Source organism: Artemia franciscana, chromosome 2 (assembly GCF_032884065.1).
Source record: "Artemia franciscana chromosome 2, ASM3288406v1, whole genome shotgun sequence".
In the NCBI taxonomy this organism is placed as follows: Eukaryota; Metazoa; Arthropoda; class Branchiopoda; order Anostraca; family Artemiidae; genus Artemia; species Artemia franciscana.
The window spans coordinates 23,514,253-23,535,595 of NC_088864.1; the positions used below are offsets into that span (position 1 = coordinate 23,514,253).

The following is a 21,343-nucleotide window of genomic DNA, read 5'->3' on the forward strand; positions in this document are numbered from 1 at the left end:
ATCCTAGTCAATAGTTATCATAGTATTACAGCTCATTTGAAAAGCTTTACAGCTAGTTTTTAAAGATCAAACGGAGAAAGACATAGATATTTACTCCATATACCTAGCTTATACAATGCTAAATTTCCTAGTGTACCATAGATGGAAACTTGCAATGCTCGAACGTTTCCAGCTCCGTGTAAGAATAGTAAATCGATACATACCTTGTAATAAACTTTAGCTAAAAACAACACATCCCTGGCTAAAGAGCCTTGTGGAATTTTGAAACAAAGGTATGACAGGATTCTTAGCCATTCTAAGGCACGTTCACTGCTGGACAGAAAAATGTAAATAGTGTCACGTTTTTCAGAGCACAATACAAGCTGAATGGTGTTAGTTTTCTCCAATTTCAAAGAAATGACTTTCCGTGTTTGTTCAGTCCGTTTCAAGCACTTGGAATCAGAAAAGTTTAAGTTGATTGAATTGACAATGAGTGTCATTAAAGATGACCTTTTTTTGTCAACACTCTTTCCCATTTGAACCAAACCTTCAAAGAATTCTCCAGAAATTTTAATGGTTTCATCATGTCCAACGATTATAGATTGTTTTAGTGATGACATATTGATCGAGGAAAGTCGCTTTATTTTGCCACTAATTTTATTCTTCTTTTCGTTTTTAACCGTATTTGATTCTTTAAGAATAAAGGATGGATCACCCATAGTATGTTCCTTGTTGACTTTTAGTGACAAAGCATCTAAGGAAGACGCTTCACCACCTTCAAAAATGGGGCTTGAAGTGTTTTTCTTTTCTTCTTCATCTTCATTGCTTTTATTGAGTTCTAATGATATTTCTGGGAAAGGAAGCTTCCCAGAAATATCATTTCTGGTTTCATCATGTCCAGCAATTATAGATTGTTTTAGCGATGACATATTGATCGAGGAAAGTCGCTTTGTTTTGCCACTAATTTTATTCTTCTTTTCGCTTTTAACCGTATTTGATTCTTTAAGGATAAAGGATGGATCATCCATAGTAAGTTCTTTGTTGACTCTTAATGACAAAGCATCTAAGGAAGACACTTCACCACCTTCAAAAATGGGACTCGAATTGTTGTTCTTTTCTTCTTCATCTTCATTGCTTTTATTGAGTTCTAATGATATTTCTGGGAAGGGAAGTCTCATGCTGTTCTTTCCAGAACTACTTCCAGTTTTTTTGGTTTCAATATGAGTAGGGTTACTAAAAATTGAAGGCGGGTCACCAGTGCTAATTTCTCTTGGAGCTTTTGGCGAGGAATCGCCCAGAGAAGGTGTATCATTACTGAATTCTTCTGACATAACTGGACTATGACTATCAGCTTCCATAGAAGGCAAATCAGACAGTACACCTCCATCCATTGATGAAAATGACCTTGCACAACTTTTTGAGCTAACCACAGCTTCAAAGGGATCAGCAATATTTGGTTTTTCTGGAGGAATGGAGGTCAAATCAGCATCTGTTGACGTTGCAAAGCAATAGAAAAGAGGATCAAATTCTTCTAAAACTGTCGCGACGTCTTCAGTTCCCTTATGGTTTTCAATTACAGTTCCTACTTCATCATCATCACGATTTTTAGAATTTGCATTGCCTAAAGATTCAAATGCAGCGTCCATAGCACTCTTATGATTTAAAGGAAGACCAAGTTCACTAAGAGCTAAGTCTTTTACTTTCTCCAGCTTGGAATCAAAGAAAGTTTTGTTGGTTCCAATAAAGTAAAATTCTTTGTTTTCTAGCGATACTGCTGGGGTGTTAAGTATCTTAAGGGTGTGTTTGCTCATTTCTTCTAATTTGTCTTGAAAGGGAGCAAGAGGTGTAGGTGAGCATCGCTCCTTTATTTCTGTTAATCTTGGTGCCGTTTCGGGTAGCTTATGATTGTATTCATTATTTTCTTCAGGATTTAATTGGGAAGGTATAGTAATATTTGAACATGATATATGTCTCCGTGTAACAGGAATAGGACCATCTAATAAAATTTTATTTCGAGTAAGTTCAGCAGAATCATCTCCATTACTTAGGTCTGATGTAATTCTAATAAAAGAAGTACTGACATTGTTGGTGCAAAAAGGATTCGTCCTATTGATTGCAATTTCACTTTTAGAATCATCTGTTAATCTTGAAGAGGGACAATTATCAAATAGGTCAAAATTATTAGCTAGATTATCTGAACTAATAGGCAAGCCATGTGAGCCAGCCAATTGCAAATCTAACTCAGTTTTTCCTTTGGATTCATTACCCTGAGTGATCAGGGTACTGAAATTACGTGGAGGCACTTGTGGTAAGCTAGTAATAAGTTGTGGTAACTTTTGGTAAGCTAGCGGATAATATACATTTTTCGGTCTTTCTGGACCTTTGGATAGGTATGACTCACAAAATGGATTTTGATTACTATCATATGATAAGCAAGGCAAGGACTTATTCTCTTTGCTGGGCTGGGCTACTTTACTCGTCCTTACAGCTGGCACTGGTAGCTTTGTTCTTGTTGTAGGAGTTGGAGCACCCTTATTATTTGGATTAGGCCCATTGGTGCCATTTAAATCCATCTGGCAAGTTGCATACAAAGTCTTTATTAGCTATCTGAAATACAAATAAAAGCAAATTAATAAAAAGATTGCGCCACACAAGAGAAATTGGCGTAAAAGGACAAAGGTCCTACTTTTTTGATGTAATCTATTTTGCTTCTTCAACTTTTAAGGCCGAAACATATTCCGACTAAATTTCTTCCTGAGAATTTCTATAGGTAATTCATGCACAAAAAGTGGCAAATGATGTGTGCTTAAAATTTTAATCCATATAATCAATAAATATTATTAAACAAGCTGATAAAACATTATAAAACTTCAGGTCTTTCGAGTTCAAGCATTTCCTTCAAACAAAGATTTGAAATAATTCTAGTATTGGGTGCTATTCTGTAAATCTATTTATCTCCAGTGTTACCTGTGCAATTAAATAATGGGCTAACTTCAACTGCGGTCATAAGCTAAGCGAGTTAGCTTTCGTTGGACTGGCAGGTCTATTATATCCACCATATTGCTTGAAGAGCGAGCGGTCACTTTTACCGGTGACTTATTATATTATTCTTTTGTAACTGGGGCTGATTACGGACTGTTTTTTTTTTTTTTTTTTTTTTGAATAGGTTATATGTGCAAGAGTATCCTTTCACCAGCAATATTCTGGTAATAGATGATATTAGGTCAAAGCTGATTAAAAGACCCTGTGGCTATTCCCCAAAGTCTCGAATTTCTTAAAGTGTTATTGTGATTGAAGGACTTTGTTGGTGACTGGACATTATTTGATTTCTATGGATATTTTTGAAGAATTTTGAGAAGTTTTTGTCTTAGAGAATTTCTGCTTTTCCTCTAGGTCGGGGAATTTAATGCACTACTCGAGTAGCTTGCCAGAATGGAGACTATTGCTATCAAATTGGAAAATTTGGCTAGTTTAAGTGATATCTATTGGACTGTTATTTAATATTTGCTTTTCTACAGATTGAAGGAAAATTTTAACGAGTTATTTGAATATCCTACCAAAATGGAGGCTTTTATTGGTCGATTGGGAAGTTTTCTTAAATCGGCTGATATATGGTTTCTTGCATTTATTTTCTTTTTTTACAGATAGGTACCAAGTAAAATTGTCAACGTGTTTATTATTAATAAATTATGAAAATATACTGACATAGCTGTGATACAAAATGTCTCAAATATATGTTTTGATAAATTATAAAATGGTTAAGAATTCTGTTCCGTTGATTGAGAAGCTAAAAAATTTGTATGACTCAAACATCCGTATGGGTTACAAGTTCCAGAAACTGGCCACCCACTAACAGTTCTCCCACCTAGAAAATCTCACCCTACTAAAAATCACCCGAAAAATTTCCTGCATTAGGAAATACCTTCCCTGGAACATTCCCCCTTTAATATTCTTCTAAGAAAATTCTCCTCTGGAAAGACTCCCGTCATATAAAATTGAGGAGTTAATAGAAAATTAAGACAAATAAAAAGAATGAAGGAAAACAGGATTCCAGGAAAACTTACCTGTATTCCTATACGCATATAAAATGTATGGTGTAGAATCAAACAAGTCGTGGTAAGGAAATGTAATAAAAGAGCAACTCGGGTCAATAGTAATCAAAACACTAAAACAAGGATTTTGGTAACAATTAATGCATCAAAAGTAATTAATTTTTATAAAGACTTCAAATATATAAAATTTCATTAAGTTTAATGTTAAACATCAAACGCTGCAAGTGTGAGAAAATTTGCCTGATTTCCAAAAAAAATGAAGAAAAACCTACTAAAACAGAAAGTTAATATTAGTTTAATGACATGCCTGGATTCAGAATGTTAAAGAAAGGTACTGTAGAGATTTTAAGCTCCTATCTACAAAAATATTGAAATTTGCATTATTTCATATGAAAAAGATCACGGATGTGTGTTTAATTGTTGTTGCTTTTTCCTAGAGGTGATTACATCGAACCAATAGTCCTAAATGATCAGGGGGAGGGGGTTAATTCGAGTGGACGTTAAAAGCTATAGAACCTTTTTAAAGTGAACAATATATTATGTAACGGAAAAGTAGTGTTTTGGCCAGTTTGTAGCACCAAACTATGGGCTCCCCCCATGGACGACCCAGTTACTATTGACTAGAAATTACGAGAAAGTTGCTCTATTTTAAAAGTATTACAAATTTTATCTGTTGAATTTTCTAGTTGCACAGGAAGTAATGCTGCAGAGTTACCCGTTCCTGAAAGGTCAGGTAGTCCATACAAGTTAAGGTACTTAAGAGAGGAAAACCTTCGATCTAGGCCTAGTGGACGAGATCCTATAATTTTTTGCGAATATAGCTAGACGACTCTTTCAAAATTTTCTTTACTTAATCTTTTACTTGCTTATTTGGAATGAGGAGCTCTCTCAATTTTAAATTTGATTGTTTCTGACTTAGCACTTGACTTCTTATTTAATATAGAATAAAAATCCACTGTAAAGGTACTTCCGACGGGAAACCCTTCTGTTGTGCACTTAGTCGATGCGTTTTCGATCGCAAAAACTAAATTGGTATTATGCACTATATTCTTCGCCACGGGCGTTACGTAATGGGGAGGGAAGGAAGCCAGTCTCGAATGTTTTCGGCTAGTCAGATAAAAAATTTCACCTGGTAATATAGTGGCGCGAAGATTCAATGTTTTAATATTTCGATTTTTTTTATTAGGGCGGATGGGCAAGGAAATGTGTGACGTAAAGTTAATGAAAGGAGATTAGTCTCAGTCGGTATTCTAAAGTAACTTCTACAATTTCCAGGGGTGAATCTCCAGAATTTTATTCTGGGGCAAGAAGGAGTCCATATCTGGATAGTCAAGAGGCATGGGATATATAATAATTTTCCCCCCAATTTTTTTTTTTGGGGGGGGGGCAACTCCTCCCTTAAAACGACGCCCCTGACCCCAAATGACTTGCCACAAAAATAGTTTTCTTGTCGAATTGCCCCTTTCTACGTTAAAACAACAGGATGTGTCGGTACATAAATAAGAGAATAGAATATTATGCTCGTTATTGACAAAGTCAGGTTCAAGCGAATTTCTAGTTCATAAAGTAAATAACGAATAAATTTGTAATATAGAAATCCAAGATAATTTGAATCAACTTACATTTGATAGCAAGCAGTTTGAGTGTTTGACTCACAATTAGCTTGACTGACAGTTCTTTTTGAATAGATGCCAAAAGCATACAAAATTATAAGGCTGATCAACAACTGGTGATAATTCCTTATCTCCTCCAAATCGTCCGTAGAGTTTGGATCAGATACTTTAAAAGGATTGACAATTAGCAGGGAAGGTGATCATTTTGCTAAAACAGCCATTTATCACATTAACTGAAGCGAACTCGGGTGCCACACTTAATCTTAAAAATCGAAAAGCAAACATGGGCATCAAGCTCAATCTCTAAATTAAAAACAAATCTTAAAACTAAAATAGAAATCAACCCTTCTTTGATAACAAATAATAACTTTACAGGATCTCAACACTAAGAAAATGAAGAGTTAGGTATGAAACTGATCTCAAGTTTAAACTCGTGTTCCAAATACCTAGCTATAGAGGTCAAACAGGATAACAAAACGAAGCACACATAACACAAGAAGTGCAGAAAACAGATAAAGAAAATGCTCCAAGTTTCCTATGTTTTGGTTCTAAAATGATAATAGATAATATAGATAAAGGGAAGATTGGAAACTTCCCATGTCGTAATATTAAAATGAAAACTTTTGAAATTAGAGCCTCTTTCTGTTAAAAACATTAGTCGGAGGAAACGCTCTAGCGTTTCTAGTAGTAAACAGCCATAAGCATTCTATATATTTTCATCATTATTTTTACCCCCAAAGTCACGGAGATATCCCACTCCTGCAATACCAATTCACACCTCAACTCAATTTACCCATTAATTCAACTTAATTCATTCAATTCTTCGAATACTAAAATTATGTCATTATTCCGGCCAAAATGGTCAATTCTTTTTCTCTCTCTCTCTCTCTAATTACTATATTTTTCACTAGGCTATGCCTAAACCCTCTGAGACCAAAGAGTCCCTCGCTAACACAATAGGTTTATCTTATTTAGAGCCAAGATTGCGAAGTTTTTCGACTAACGAGATTATTTTTTAATTCCGTGTCTATTTGCGTAATTTACATAGGCTATAATAGGCTAAATTAAACCGCATCTCAAAAAGATGCGTTCAATTTGCAGCCAGTGTCCAAATAGGGCTCATAGTCTGTAGATACCACTAGTATTTGTATTCTGACAACCGCTGCTGTCATTATTTGTACTGTCACGTCATTAGTGCTACCACTGATGTCACTAGTATAGGTATCATAGGAATCATGGCCCATTGCCTTTTACGGACTATCTGTGGCGAACCACATATTTTTTCGTGATCTGCTCTCACCGGTATTTGGGCTTTAGAGTGGCCAAGAGTATGAGAGGTATGGCTACTACAAGTGTAAAACCTGTGGGGAGTGAGCGCCACAGTCTTTTTCCATGGGTTTACAAGCCTATAATCCTCCTTCCCAAAATATCTGAAATTAGTATAGGACCTCTTTCCTTAACTCTAATAATACTCTTCACTATACTCTTCACTGTTTCTCTCTGTCTCTCTAGAGATGACATTATTCAGTCAAATAACTGACAAAGGAAGCCTATGTAGGAATGGAAAACATCTTATTATTACAACTCAAGCTCACAAAAATGTGCTGAACTAAAAAATTAATTCACTCCTCTCTCTGGATCTCTCTGACAAGAGTCATGCCGAGTAGATTTCAAGAGATCCCGCCAATCATAAGCCTCGAGGATGAATCTGTACCCATCCACTGCTCCATATCAATTGCTGGCAGTCTCTCCCCTTTACTATCCCCCCATTACTAATCATGAGACACTGGTTTTTGATCAGTCGGTGAGTCACCACCCGACCATCTCTTTTTAAGTTAAGCCAATTGGCAAGACTGTAAGAATCTACCTAGGAAAGGCCAAAAGAAAGATTACATGATATTTAAAGTAAGTAGGGGAGGAGTGAAACAGAGAGTCGAAAAGTAGCAATGAAATCTACTTAAAAAAGGAAATTCATCAGATAGTCTGGGCCAAGCGCTCTAGCATGGGGACGTTCAGATCTACACAGGTCAAATGTTTCACTTCCTAGACTGTATCCAGGAGGATGTTTCTGGGTTAGAAACTCACACGAGAGTTCTGTCCAACTCGTAAATACATAGCAAAAATATATATAAGTAAATTTTTTGTGCGTTTTTAAGCTTTTTGTAACCATCAATCCCCCCCCCCCAACGCAAATCCTCTATAAGCCTTTGGTCATCTCCATCAAATTCGCCCTTAAAAATGGAATTGGGACTAAGAATTAGCGTTCGAATTATTGTGAAACGAAATTTCACACATCTGTTTGTTATAACTGTTATATGATTTTATTTTCTCATTTGAAAGAAAACATACACATGCACATAATTTATAAGTTTAGAGCTTCATGCCATTCTTGTTTTTATATTTTTTTGCAAATAAATTGGACTGTAATTTTCTCAGAGTAAACTATTCTATTTACTAATTATTTTTCAACAAATTTACTGGGAAAAATCATTATAAATGTTCAATCTGTACCAAGCAGTACAAACTGTAAATAAGCAACGACTGGGCCTAAAATTAACCGAAATTCTCAAAACCGAAATTTTTAAATTAATTGAAGCATTAAAAGAATGAGATGATTATGCTGATTCCAAAAATGTATAATTCATCAAGTTTAATGTCAACGATCAAAAGGTAAGAAATTGGGAAATTTTGCCTAATTTTTAGAAAAAAGGGGGGGCAACATCCCTAAAAAGTCAAGTGACCTTAATGAAAATTACAGCATCAGATCCAGAATATCAGGGAACCCTTCTGTAGAGGTTTCAAGCTCCTGTGTACAGAAACGTGGAATTTTGTATTTATTTGCCAGATGAAAGATCACAGTTGTGTGTTCTTTCCAAGAGTGATCGTATCTAACTGAATGTCCTAGAAGATTGGGAGAAGGCTCATTCAAAGGGAAATTAAAAGTTTTTGTGCTCTTAACGGAATAATTTCTTTTCGTTTTAAGTTTTAATGTTGCCCCTTGATTTCAAGTAAATAAACTTTTTTTTTATTCATAAGCATCAACAGTGATCATAGAGCAGCCAACCACATCCAGTAAGAATTTTGAGATAGATATATTGTTTAGTATAGTTGAAACGTCCAATAGCTTCATCTTTGAAGATGACAAGAAAGAATCCAGCCCCTGGGGCAAGAGCAGTAAGTAGTACAATGTGCCTTTTGCTTACATATAGTGTTTTCTTAATCGGAAAAAGAGGGGGGGAGGCATGTTTGACTTTTTTTTGTCCAAAAGGCAAAACGCATTCAGGTGAACCTCTTAGGGTATGTTGAAGGTAGTGTTGAGCTAAATCAAAACACACTGTGTGCCTGCTGTTTGTCTAAAGGTGTATCTAAGGAGTGACAGAGTATTGAGTTGGAACTTTCAGAAAATGACGAGAGTGATGACCAATTGACCAAAAGGCAATATGTATACGCTACTGCTACTACTACTAGCCTACTACTACTAATATTACTTCTACTAATGCTACTACTACTCCCACCACCGCACATGAGCAATATATTAGGAACAGCTAAGCATATTAAAACTTCCAGTTGAAACTTCCACGGCATGATAAAGGGGATTCTCAACTCACCACAAAGCCAATGTGTGCATACTGCTACTGCTATTACTGTTGCTACTGCTACTAATACAAAAGCTACTGTTACTACCTAAGGTAATGCTTCTATTATGACTGCTACTAAGGCTAAGGGCATTAAGAATTTCAGGAAACGTTAATGGGAACTTGAACAAAATTAAAACACACAATGTGCGGGCAGATTGTCAAAAGGGCATATAATCATTTATTTAGGAACCACTCAGAGCATTAAGTTGGCACTTTCAGAGCATTTTGAGGAGGATGTTAACTAACCTAAAGGCACTCTGTGCAATTTATCACTATCACTACTATTACTACAGCCACGAATACTACATCTAATAAGGTGAGGGGATTAACCTGAAACTTTGAAGGAATATTTAGGATATTGAACTTCATCAAAATACGCTATGTGCATTCGAGTTCCAAAAGGATATATGAGCAATTTCTCAGGAACAATTTAGAGCATTAAGTTGAAACTTTTAGGGCGGGCATAGAGAGATGTTGAACTAACCAAAAGGCGCTCAGTACACAATACTACCAAAAATAATATTACTACTACAGCTACTGAGGCTAAGGGTATGACCAAGAAACTGTCATAGAATATTTTGTTGAATATTCAACTAAATTGAAACATACTCTGTGTATGTAGGTTGTCAAAAGGGCGTATCAACATTAGCCCAGGAATGATCAATGCTATTATGTTAAAACTTTCAGGGTATTTAAGGGGGAGGTTGAACTACCTGAAAGGCACTAAGTACATACTAGTGCTACCACTGCTACTACAACAGGTACTAGTACTAATAATACTACAACTACTACTAGCAGTACAACTGAAGCTAAGGATATTAGGGTAAACATTCAGGAAATGTTGAGGATGACGAGAACTATTTTGAACTAGTGAAAATGCATTGTATGTATACTAGTACTATAAATAGTAGCAGTACTACTACTATCACTGCTATTAGTGTTGTTATTACTAAGGCAAATGGTATTAATGTGGAACTATCATAGACTCTTGGGGGGAACGTTGGGGTGAATTTGTTTCTGCAGGTGGTCGAAACAGAATAACAGGATTATCTCAGAAACAGATAGGGATCTTCAACTAGACTCAAAAGACATAATGTAAGTGTCTTTACTCCTAAACCTGCAAATACTACTACTACTATCTACAATACTACTACCAATGCTGCAGCTACTACTCCTGCTATTTATTTCTAGAATTGCCAAATAGTAATGTTATTAGTAAAAATTCCTGGCAATGCTGAGGGTAGTGTTGAACTTAATCAAAGCATGCTATGTTTTTCTGGGTTATCAAAGGGGTATATTAACACCATTGGTATCAAACTAGAAACACCTTAGGGTATTAAGCTGAAACTTCATGGGTTGTCAATATTACTATTCTCTATTCTATTGCAACTATTTCTACAGCTACTACTGTTATTGTTACCGCTATAATCGAACAAAACAAATAAGTGTCAAATAAGGAAACGGTGTCATTTAGAAAAACTCAGGGAAAATTCATGCTACTTGAAAACTAAATGAAAAGGCACTATGTGCATGCTGGTTGTCAATAAGACGTCTCTGCAATATCTCGAGAATGACTGAGGCGATGAAGTTGAAACTTGCAAGGCTGCTACTATTACTAATTCTGCTCTTACTATTGGTTTAAATCAAAAGGTTGTATGTGCATCCAGCTTGTTAAAATAGCTTAGATAAAATGTCTTAGGAAAAGAGAATAACATGAAATTTTAGTTTTCATGGAAAGTTGAAGTTAAAAACTAAATTAAAATATACTGTATGCATCTGGATTTCCAAAAGGGCATATATTATTAAAAACTATAGAAAAAGCATGTCCAGCATAAAGATAGTAAGCCTAAGTCTGGATTCTTATAAAGAAAAACCGAAAAGATTGAAATAGTCTTTGCTTAATCAATAAAGAAAACTAGGCTATGCCAATTAAAAACAAACATAAATTAATTTTTAAAAACTTTCTCTAAAAAAGAAGTTTTTAAAGAAGTAAAGAGCTAGATTAAACCAAGGTATATCAGTACATATATTAAACTGTCAATTCAGATTCATTCTTTTTTCAGTAGTTTGGTTATAATAGTGATTTTTTTTCTTTTTCTTTAATATGATGAGAAAAAAATACAGCTCAAAATACGGATTATTTTAAGTAGAGTGCAAATTATGCTCTGGTCTATCACAGATTAAAGAGCATAAGGGTCCGTTGGTATGTGACATAAAGCAGACCTATCAGAAAATACAGAACAAGAATACGTTGCGTTTTGTCACATTAGCCACCTGATACCTATTTCCACCTCCCCCCCCCATCCCCGTCTCATCAAATACTGACGTTTATCATTTAATTCAAAGAATTTTTCAAACTAAGATGTGTCCTAAATAACTTTAATTTAAAATCTGAACAAACAATTATAAAGTAAAAAAGAATAAAGGAAAACAAAATGGAAAACTCACGTAGAGTAGAATTGACATTAAATGACCGAAGTAAAAGAACAAATTGAAGTTAAATGACAACAGGAAATAAGCATCTCAAGAATTAAATATGTTCAAAAAGCATCACATTGACTAATGAAATAAGAGCAAAGAATCAAAGGGAACAATCAATCAAAGAAAATACAATAAGATAAATAAATTAATTCAATAAACGAAAAGACAAAGGTAAAAGACGCTATATTTTAACAGCTGCAAAAAATAGGTAGTTATTAAACACTTTACGAGTAAAATCAAAAACGAAATATTTGGCAAAGATTCAGTCTTTTCTATAAAACTGTTCAATCTGTTTTATTTTTTAAAGAAGCTTTTCAAAGACTTTATCATCACATATTTTTCAATGTTTCAGTAAGGTTACGTAAAAACCAGCTAAATAGCATTTCTAGTAAGACTGAGCAACAGACACAACTTTACCTAGAATTTCACGGCAAATCAATTGACTCAGCCAGGATTCTTTTGTCTCCAAAAATATGTGCAATTTAAATTTGAAAATTTAATGTTACAGCTGAAAAGATAACTTTCAACATTGAAAAGTCACAAAGGTCCTATTCGATACTGTAATTGTCTAGAATTCAAATCTATAAGCAGCAAACTAATTCTAAGTTTCCGAACTATGAGGATGGGATCTCGAACTAGACCAAAAAGACACCATGTATGTACTATTACTGCTGCTAATACTGCTACTGCTACCTACAATACTACAACCATTGCCCCAGCTGGTGCTTCTACTATCTATTTCTAGTATTGCTAATAGTAATTGTTAATTGGAAAATGAATCGATTCCAAAGTTGTTTCTTAACATACACCTCAGTAAAATTTGAAAATGTAAGCTATACACTTGTCTCTTCATACTACTGACTTTGAACAATTTATTTAATCAATTGGGCTTAAAAGTGATCAAATTAAATTTCCAAACACTATTTTTTGCAAACACTAGTATTTATGACTAAATAATTTTAATCTCTTATTTTGGATAAAAACAATAGAAATATCTAATTCAATATCATTTGTCTTCAATCAAACATTCCCCTCTGGACATCAATGAACAAGATTGAAAAAATCAACGGTTCTCGGCCTTTTCTTAGAGGCATACCCTTTGTGTATTTCTATATTTTCTACCGTTTACTCCATTGAGAATTCCAATAGAGACAACTTTAATTATCGTTACAATTATCAAATTTTTATATTCTTATAAATATGACTGTATCATCAAAACTAAGCATGGTTAGTATAAAAAAGAACAGATCAAGTTTCAGTTACTACAAAAAAAAGGAAAAAAAGGACACACATTTGCAAGCTCTCTACTTTCTTGCATTTAAGTAGAATGCAAATTATGCTCCTGTCTATCACAGATTAAAGAGCATAAGGGTCCGTTGGTATGTGACTTAAAGCAGACCTATCAGAAAATACAAAAAAAGGACACACATTTGCAAGCTCTCTACTTTCTTGCAGTTGTGTGAACACAAGTTGCGTAAATTAACTGAAAGTGGGGGGGGGAAGCCAAATGTATAATTCAGAATATAAGGGTGACCAATTTTTTTCATTAAAGTACAAAAAAAAGTTAAAAAAACTGGTAAAAAAATTTAAGGTTTTTTCAGCATCTAGAAGGAGGGCAAAAAATTTTAAGGGCCCAATGCCCTCCACTCTCCAAATGAACATCACTGATGTACACACAAAATAGGTAATTGAAGAAAATAAGACCCTTGGTGCTTCAACCACTAATGAAATAAAAACTGCTAGAAGAAGAGACAATACAACGTTGTCCGGTTAAATTGAAATTTTTAAAGGTCTTGAGAAACACTGGCACCATAAACTATCCATCAGTTTGATTGATTTTACTAAATCAGAATTTAAAAAGAAACACGAAATCATACTAGACCTTCCAAAAATACCAAAATCTACGAACCACAAGGGCGGGAGAAATGGACCCAATAAAAAGTTAAATCCATTGATCCCAAACATGAAGCGGATGCCCCATACACTGACAAATTAATATTTTTATTGGGCATCTAAAAGATTTTCAAACAAGTTAAAAGCCCTCTTATATCCTTCTTATTGAAAAGAAGCTAGTTTCTTTGCAAAGAGATATATACATCGCATTGGGGGGATTAGAAAATTACAGGTACTTTTTCAAGGGTATGTCCCTATTGAAGTAACTAGAAAGCTTTGAATATGGGAGGAAAAGAAGAAATAAACTATATTCCTTGCTTTGGCCCTCTTATGAAGACTATGAGAAAAAGAAGTATATCTTTTAACTACAGTACCTTAAGTAATATTCATTTTTAGCGAACTGTTATTTTCAATTGATGTTCCATAAGGGTATTCGTTTCAGCTGCATATGATCTCCACCTGCTCAAGATCCAAATTGAAATATTGGAAAAAGGGAATGAGAAAGTTGGGAAATTTGAATATCGACCTAATTTATGATTGTCTTTTGGAAAATGAGCCAATAGTCAATAAGGGAATTAAAATTTAACATAATCACCAGGGGACAAGATTACCTACTGGACCAAAAAGAGTTGCTTCAATATTAGCTAACAAGACGATTATTTCACAACAGAATAGTTAAATTAGTTTCAATTTTTATAATTTTTCCTCAGTGGCTTTGATGTTCTCATTGAAGTAACTCTAATAGCTTTTTTTCCCTTATATCAGTAGCGACAATTGTATTTATTATTATTGGTGGAGATTTTTATTTGTTTTTAGTTTAGTGTTTTTTATTTTTATCTTGGGCTGGGGACGCCTAGTGTACATACAGGCGAAAAATCCGCATTGTTTTAGTCTTTCATCTCTTTTCTGTATACTGGCCGCAGTCTCGTTTGATATCTTTTGTTTAGTTTTATCTCTCTTTGTTGTTTGTAGAAATTATAGCTAAAACACAAGCCAGGACCTAACCAAAGACTAGATTAGGTAAAAACATATATTAATTAAAGTACGGTTATACGCAAAGAACAGGATTAAATTTACCAATAAATTTAGATTTTCTTATTTGCTTCCTGTTTTGAAAAATTATCTCTTATTACCCGATATCTTATATATCGGCTTGCCAGAAAGCATTGTGAAATATAATGATGACAAAATATAACGAAATATAACCCTATCAATAAGGCAAAACATTAAAAGTATTATATCACTTAAACTCATGCTGGAGCCTTTTCACGCTGGAATGAAACGTTTGACGTTCTGATCAGTCCACGAAATATCGGACATAAAACATCGAAAAATCGGATCCAAATATCCGTTAGTCATTAGCAGGGTGTACCACCTTAGCATCTCGTCTTCTGAATACGCACAGATCGTATAGCCACAAAACGGCACATCTTTAGACCTATAAATGAAATGACCAATAACAAGCAATTAATAGACCTGTAAATAATTTGTAACCTACTGAACTTGTTTTGGTATGAAGTAGAAGAGCTGGCAATTTATTCTTTTTTTGAAAAGAAAAAACGAGCTGAGACACAAGTTGAGAGGACTAACCAATAACAATGATTAGTCATAATGCTCGTATAACCTTTGGTATATCTTTCAGACAACTGAAATAAACTCCTAACATTAAAAAAATAAATATAAATCGACAAACAACAAATTTCGGGCTTCTAAGAAATATTTCTAGCATTGTTATATCCACTAACATGGATAAAACCATACAGATTGTTTCTTATAAACTCTCAATGTGTTTAAATGTTCTATGCGATAACCTGTTTCTAAGTTTTATTAATAATCACTCCCTTACAATTAGTTTGAAGACAATACTTATTAGTGCTGTTCCAACCAGCAGGCGTCTGGGGGGGGGGCAGTTCCTCCGTGTTCCATAGCAATTTTCTTCCCTGCCCTTCACTCTTTCGGACATTAGGCTCTCGCAAAAATCACCAAAAAAGTAAGCTAAAGCTTTTGGGTCTCATTAATTAGGCATCATGCAGTCTTTCTTCGCTTACAACGGTTGGAAGCCTGGGCCTTCGACCATTGTAAATAACAACCCCAGTTCTTCAATCCTCTCATGCTTGTTACCACAACATCAAATGTCTATTTTTGCAGTTTTAGGTTTTGTTTTTGTTTTTCCTAAGTTACAGTTTTAAAATTCATAAGATTTAGGCCCATTCACATGATTCCAAACTATACATCAGAAAATTTCATGGGTCTACACAGGATTATTTAACAAAATATTCAGTAAATATAAAGACAGACACTTTATGAATAGAATGATATACCCTCTTTTACATACAAATAAAAGTAAGTATGCAGGTAACGCGAGAAATCAAACAGGTTGTGGTAACAAACTGTCAGTAAGGAGCTACTCGACTCAATAGTAACCGACACTCAAAAAGAATCGGAGCTTTGGTAACAATTAGTACATCAAAGATTTGACTTCTTACGCTGATTCAAAATACATAAAATTCATTGAGCTTAGTGTAACCATCAGACGTAACCATCAGAAGCTATGGACCTGAGAAAAGTTGAAAGGTTTTCAAAAACGGGGGTATCCTCGAAAAGTCAAGTGATCCTAGCGAGAAGTATACCATTCGGTTCAGCATATTAGAGAACCCTACTGTTGAGATTTAATCCCCCTATCCATCGAAACACGGAATTATGTATTTTTTTTCATAATTAAGATCGCGGATACGTGTTTCTTTATTTTTTCTTCCGATGGGGATCGTATCAAACCAATGGTCCTCAGAGTTCGGGAAAGAGCCTTTTCAATTTTAAATTAAAAGCTCTAGCACCCTTTCTAAGTGACAAAATAGAGTGAAGGGCAACTATTCCCTCCCCTGTGCCCTTTTTCCCTCTAAAGACATTTGATCAAAATTTTTAGATGTGCATTTAGTTCAGCATAGTAGAAAGGTCTAATAATTATGCTTCTGGGGATGACATGACTCCCCAAAGCCTCTGGAGAAAGGATTGAAGAATATGCAATTTGTTCATTTTTTACATGTAGTATTTTTTATTTGAAAATATACTTGTATTTTCTGGCGGAAATCTTCTGCGTGTAAGGAGTGAAGATAATCCATGGGGATGAAATCTTATGGGGTAATTTCCCAGCGGAAATGTTCACGGGGGAACCTGCCAGAATTCGTTTTAACCTTTGATTTTGCTCCTTACTTTCGGCTGAGAAAACTTGTTTTTTATTTAAGTCCTTACAGAGAAATATTGGCATCAAAATTTCTCATAAAGAACAGAATCGGACAAAAAGTTTAATCGAGGCATTTAATCATCAATAATTTACTGTTTCTTTACCACTCACCTTTTTAGACTTTCTTTGACTGGTAAGATGGTTATACAATGAGGAGTAGCTGTTTTTCTTTTTGCCTCATGGCCAATAAAGTACTGGACACCATCCAAATTCCATTCATGCAGAAGTGTGTTGGATTTCTAAAAAAAAAAGATTATCTTGTCTCCTTAAACGAGCATTAATTGCGTATGTAAGTAGTTACCTATTAAGGCTTCGCATGAGGCCAATAGGGGGTTTATCTGGAGCCACAAGAAGTCACCAGCCCCTTAAGCCGTTTTCCCAAGATTTGTTTCTTCAAGCCATTTTACAAGACCCTAGTCCAGTGGGGAACCCCGGCATATAAAATATGATCTTAGTACCGCTTCAAAAACTTATAAGGTTTCCGGGAGTCCTGTCAAACCCTCAGAGCATTGCTCAAGACGTTAGTCTATTGTTAATTCGGTCTAAATGTTTACTTATGTGAATTCAAACAACTTTGTCAATGACATAGTTTTGCTTCCAAAAACTTTTTAACCAGACAGCAATGGGATTTGAGGGTCAACGTCATTTGTCTAGGTAGGGCTTAAGCAAAACTTGTTGTATTTCCAAGAACCATTATAACCCAAGCACATGGGTTTCCCCAGCGCCATTACCGGGCTACCTCAAGAGTGTTTACATTTAAGCTTCACACATAGGTGGCTGTTACGTTTCAAAACGTATAATACAGCATATGCTATTGCTTACATATTGAAATTCATGACGGTTAAAACCTAATTAAAAAAATTAAATGTAGATGAGGTAGATTTTTGCTAGGCATAAAACATTTTTCTTCAAGATATTTTTTCAAGCTGTTTCAAGACGTTTTTCAAAATTTGTTTCTTCAAGATATTTTTCTTAAAGATGTTTTTTCAAGACATTTTTCAAGACATTTTTTTCTACAAATTTGTTTCTTCAAGATGTTTTATTTTTAAGACGCTTCAAAATGTTTTTCAAGACATTTTCCTACTAGTTTTTTTTCTTCAAGATGTTTTTCAAGACGTTTCAAGACATTTTTACAAGATTTTTTTCTTCAAAAACTTTTTCTTCAAGGCACTTTTCTTCAAGATTTTTTTCAACACGCTTCAAGACAATTTTTTGAAAAAGTTTTCTCCGACGTTTTCTATAAGACATACTTCAAGGGGTTTTCTCAAGATTTTTTACCTCAGGACATTCTCAGGACATGCAACGGTTTTGAGCAGACTGGCTTTTTCCGTTATTGGGCATGCGCAAGAGTTTATTGATGTGTAGGATTTTACGTCCCATGGCACAAAAGTCTCATGGATACAAGTGACCAGGTAGATTTTCCCGTTACTTGGTTTACGCAAGAGTTTGTTGATCCTCTTACCGGGTAGCTCTTTCTTTCTCCAGAGTATAAAATTTTTTCAAAGCCTTAGATAATAAGAGTTCACAACAATAACATTGTGAATATAGATTTTTGTTTGTACAAAATATATTTCATTACTCGATATGGGTGGTTTTACTCTATTGGAACTTCAAAGTACTAGTGGTAATGAAATGAAACCAAAAGTTCCCATATGATCAGAATATGGTATGCCTTCTTATAAGGATGCGACTCTGTCTTTGTCTCTTCGATTCACTGAATTTTACAGATATATTTAGAACAGTCTTGAACAAGTGCACCTTATGACTACAGATAAAAAAGACTATTAGACCTATTACTACAGGTGTATATAGACTACAAGATGCTTTAATAAAACTGTCAAATGTATTTTGGACAGGGATTCGAATCACTATATGAGAAAAGAGTAAGATAGCCATATTGTTGTTCCATTTTTGAAAATAAACATTTTATGGAATCAAAAAGTTTTCTTTTTTCTTGCTAATTATTTTAGTGGGTTACCAGGTTCCCCAACATCAAGACACACACGCAGGAATAGATAAGAAGAATCTGGAAGGGATGAGGAGAAAAATGCTGAACGAAATGCAGTGGACAAGAATTGAGAGAAACACAGTTTTAGCTTGGCAAAGTAAGAGACTATTAGAAGAAAGGGAACCCTAACGGCCCGAAGAAAGCTAAAAAACACAATGAAGCTCTTGGAAAAAGACCTATAGTATACTAAAACGGATTCACGAAGAGCAAAATAAAAGCTTGAGAAAAGCAGAGCCTCACTACAGGAATTCTTGACATTCTTTGAGAAATAACAGAGAAGATTCGACAGCAATTTTTCATCCTAGCGAAATTTGTCCCATAAGAATCATTTAGTTTGAGATTTTTTTAGATGGAACTTGCGATCTTCCATGCCCCCGCCAGCCAAGAGCCGCACTCGATCAAACCTTCCGAGGGCTCCCTGTCTCCCTCTAGGGGCCCCAGTATCAAAAGATCTCCTGCTAGTGAACGATTTAAAAATAATGGATATTAGAAGCTTTTTTCGGCTAAAACCTAACAAGAGTTAAAATGATGGACATCAGAGACATTTTTGGGGGTTAGTACTAAACAAGAGCATTCAATACTTTAAAAATTTTCAGATGGGTTTTGATAAAACTAAGCAGTCTTGGCCTCAGGTGGCTTGGTGGTGCAGTGAGTTTTTAGTAGTAGTTGCACCTTCGTGTTTTTGTTTGCAAACCATTCATACAATACCTATAACACTTTAAATATTTTCATTATCAAACATTACTGTTTCGGCCGAAGATGGCTTGATGATGCAGTGATTTGTTAGTGACTTGAATTTTGCAGTGATTTGAATGGTGCACATTAAATTTTTCAATAAGAGTTAAATTGTAAGCGAAAATCTCTTACAGTGCTAGCTATTAGGCCTTTGTAGCAATAGTGTTTTCGTCCTTTTTTTGCAATCCATTTACAGAATATTTTAAGCTTTTTCAGGTATTTTCTTGATAAAACGTTGCATTATTTGCCTCAGGTGGCTTGATGAAGCAGTGAATTGTTAGTAGGAGTTTTTTTCATGTTTTTTATAGCAAGCCGTTCATGTAATACCTTAAACACCTTAGATATTTTCATGATAAAAAGTAGCTGTGTCGACCTCAGATGGCTTGATGATGCAGTGTGGCCTTAGTAGTAGTAGTAATAGTGTTAGAAGATTATACGGTTTTTGAATGTTGCCCTTCAAATTCTTCTACAAGAGTTCTATTGTAAGCAAAAATCTCTTACACTTTTAGCTATCAAGCTGTCGTAGTAATTGTGTGTCTGTGTTCTTTTCTTTTTTTTTTTTGAAGCTACTCATATAATGCTTCAAACATTTTCAGATATGTTCTTGGTACAACGATACAGTTTTGGCCTCAGATGGCTTGATGATGCAGTGTGGCCTTAGTAGTAGTAGTAGTAGTGTTAGCAGATTATTCAGTTTTTGAATGTTGCCCTTCAAATTCTTCTATAAGAGTTCTATTGTAAGCAAAAATCTCTTACACTGTTAGCTATCAAGCTGTCGTAGTAATTGTGTGTCTGTGTTCTTTTTGTTTTTGTTTTTTGAAGCTACTCATACAATGCTTCAAACATTTTCAGATATGTTCTTGGTACAACGATACAGTTTTGGCCTCAGATGGCTTGATGATGCAGTGTGGCCTTAGTAGTAGTAGTAGTAGTGTTAGCAGATTATACGGTTTTTGAATGTTGCCCTTCAAATTCTTCTATAAGAGTTCTATTGTAAGCAAAAATCTCTTACACTGTTAGCTATCAAGCTGTCGTAGTAATTGTGTGTCTGTGTTCTTTTTGTTTTTGTTTTTTGAAGCTACTCATACAATGCTTCAAACATTTTCAGATATGTTCTTGGTACAACGATACAGTTTTGGCCTCAGGCGGCTTGATGATGCAGTGAGCTGTTTGGAGTGATTGTATTTAAATTTTTGCAAGTCATTCATATATTAAACAATTTAGATGTTTTTATGATAAAACGTGGCTGTGTCGACCTAAGAAGGCTTGATGATGCAGCGAGTTGTTACTAGTAGAAGTAGTAGTATATTAGCAGATTATAAGGTTTTTGTATATTATGCATCAAATTCTTCAATAAGAGTTCTATTGTAAGAAAAAAATCTGTTACGTTGCTAGCTATTAAGCTTTGTAGTATTAATATTTTCTTTTTTTTGCAAGCCACTCGTACAATACTTTAAACATTTGAGATATTTTCTTAATAAAACGTAGCAGTTTTAGCCTCAGGCAGCTTGGTGGTGTAGTGAGCTGTTAGTAGTAGTAGATGTATTAGTAGAAGCTGTCGTAGTAATTATGTGTTCGTCTTTTCTTTTGTTTCTTTGCAAGCCACTCATGCGACGTTGCAATTTTTTGCATGCCATTCATACACTACCTCAAATACTTTAGATATTTTCATGATATGATGTAGAAATGTCGACCTAAGATGG

The 21,343-nt window shown here is 34.7% G+C and overlaps 2 protein-coding genes across 6 annotated transcripts in view; both read right to left on the minus strand.

Annotated features, from left to right (window-relative positions):
- Window positions 1–6,161, minus strand: part of LOC136039003 (uncharacterized) — a 122,995-nt gene extending 116,834 nt beyond the window's left edge. For 2 of the 3 annotated variants that reach the window (XM_065722528.1, XM_065722525.1), the window contains exons 1-2: window positions 5,654–6,161; window positions 204–2,586 (exon numbers count right to left, since the gene is read on the minus strand). In XM_065722528.1, the coding sequence (XP_065578600.1) occupies window positions 204–2,552 (2,349 nt within the window). In that variant the 5' untranslated portion in view covers window positions 2,553–2,586; window positions 5,654–6,161. The remainder of the gene's footprint in view (window positions 1–203; window positions 2,587–5,653) is intronic. The other variant, XM_065722527.1, reaches the window with a different exon arrangement.
- Window positions 6,162–14,672: 8,511 nt separating this feature from the next.
- LOC136039045 (uncharacterized) overlaps window positions 14,673–21,343 on the minus strand; it is a 143,859-nt gene continuing 137,188 nt past the window's right edge. For all 3 annotated transcript variants that reach the window (XM_065722551.1, XM_065722541.1, XM_065722544.1), the window contains 2 exons: window positions 17,009–17,136; window positions 14,673–15,094 (listed from right to left, as the gene is read on the minus strand). In XM_065722551.1, the coding sequence (XP_065578623.1) occupies window positions 14,923–15,094; window positions 17,009–17,136 (300 nt within the window). In that variant the 3' untranslated portion in view covers window positions 14,673–14,922. The remainder of the gene's footprint in view (window positions 15,095–17,008; window positions 17,137–21,343) is intronic.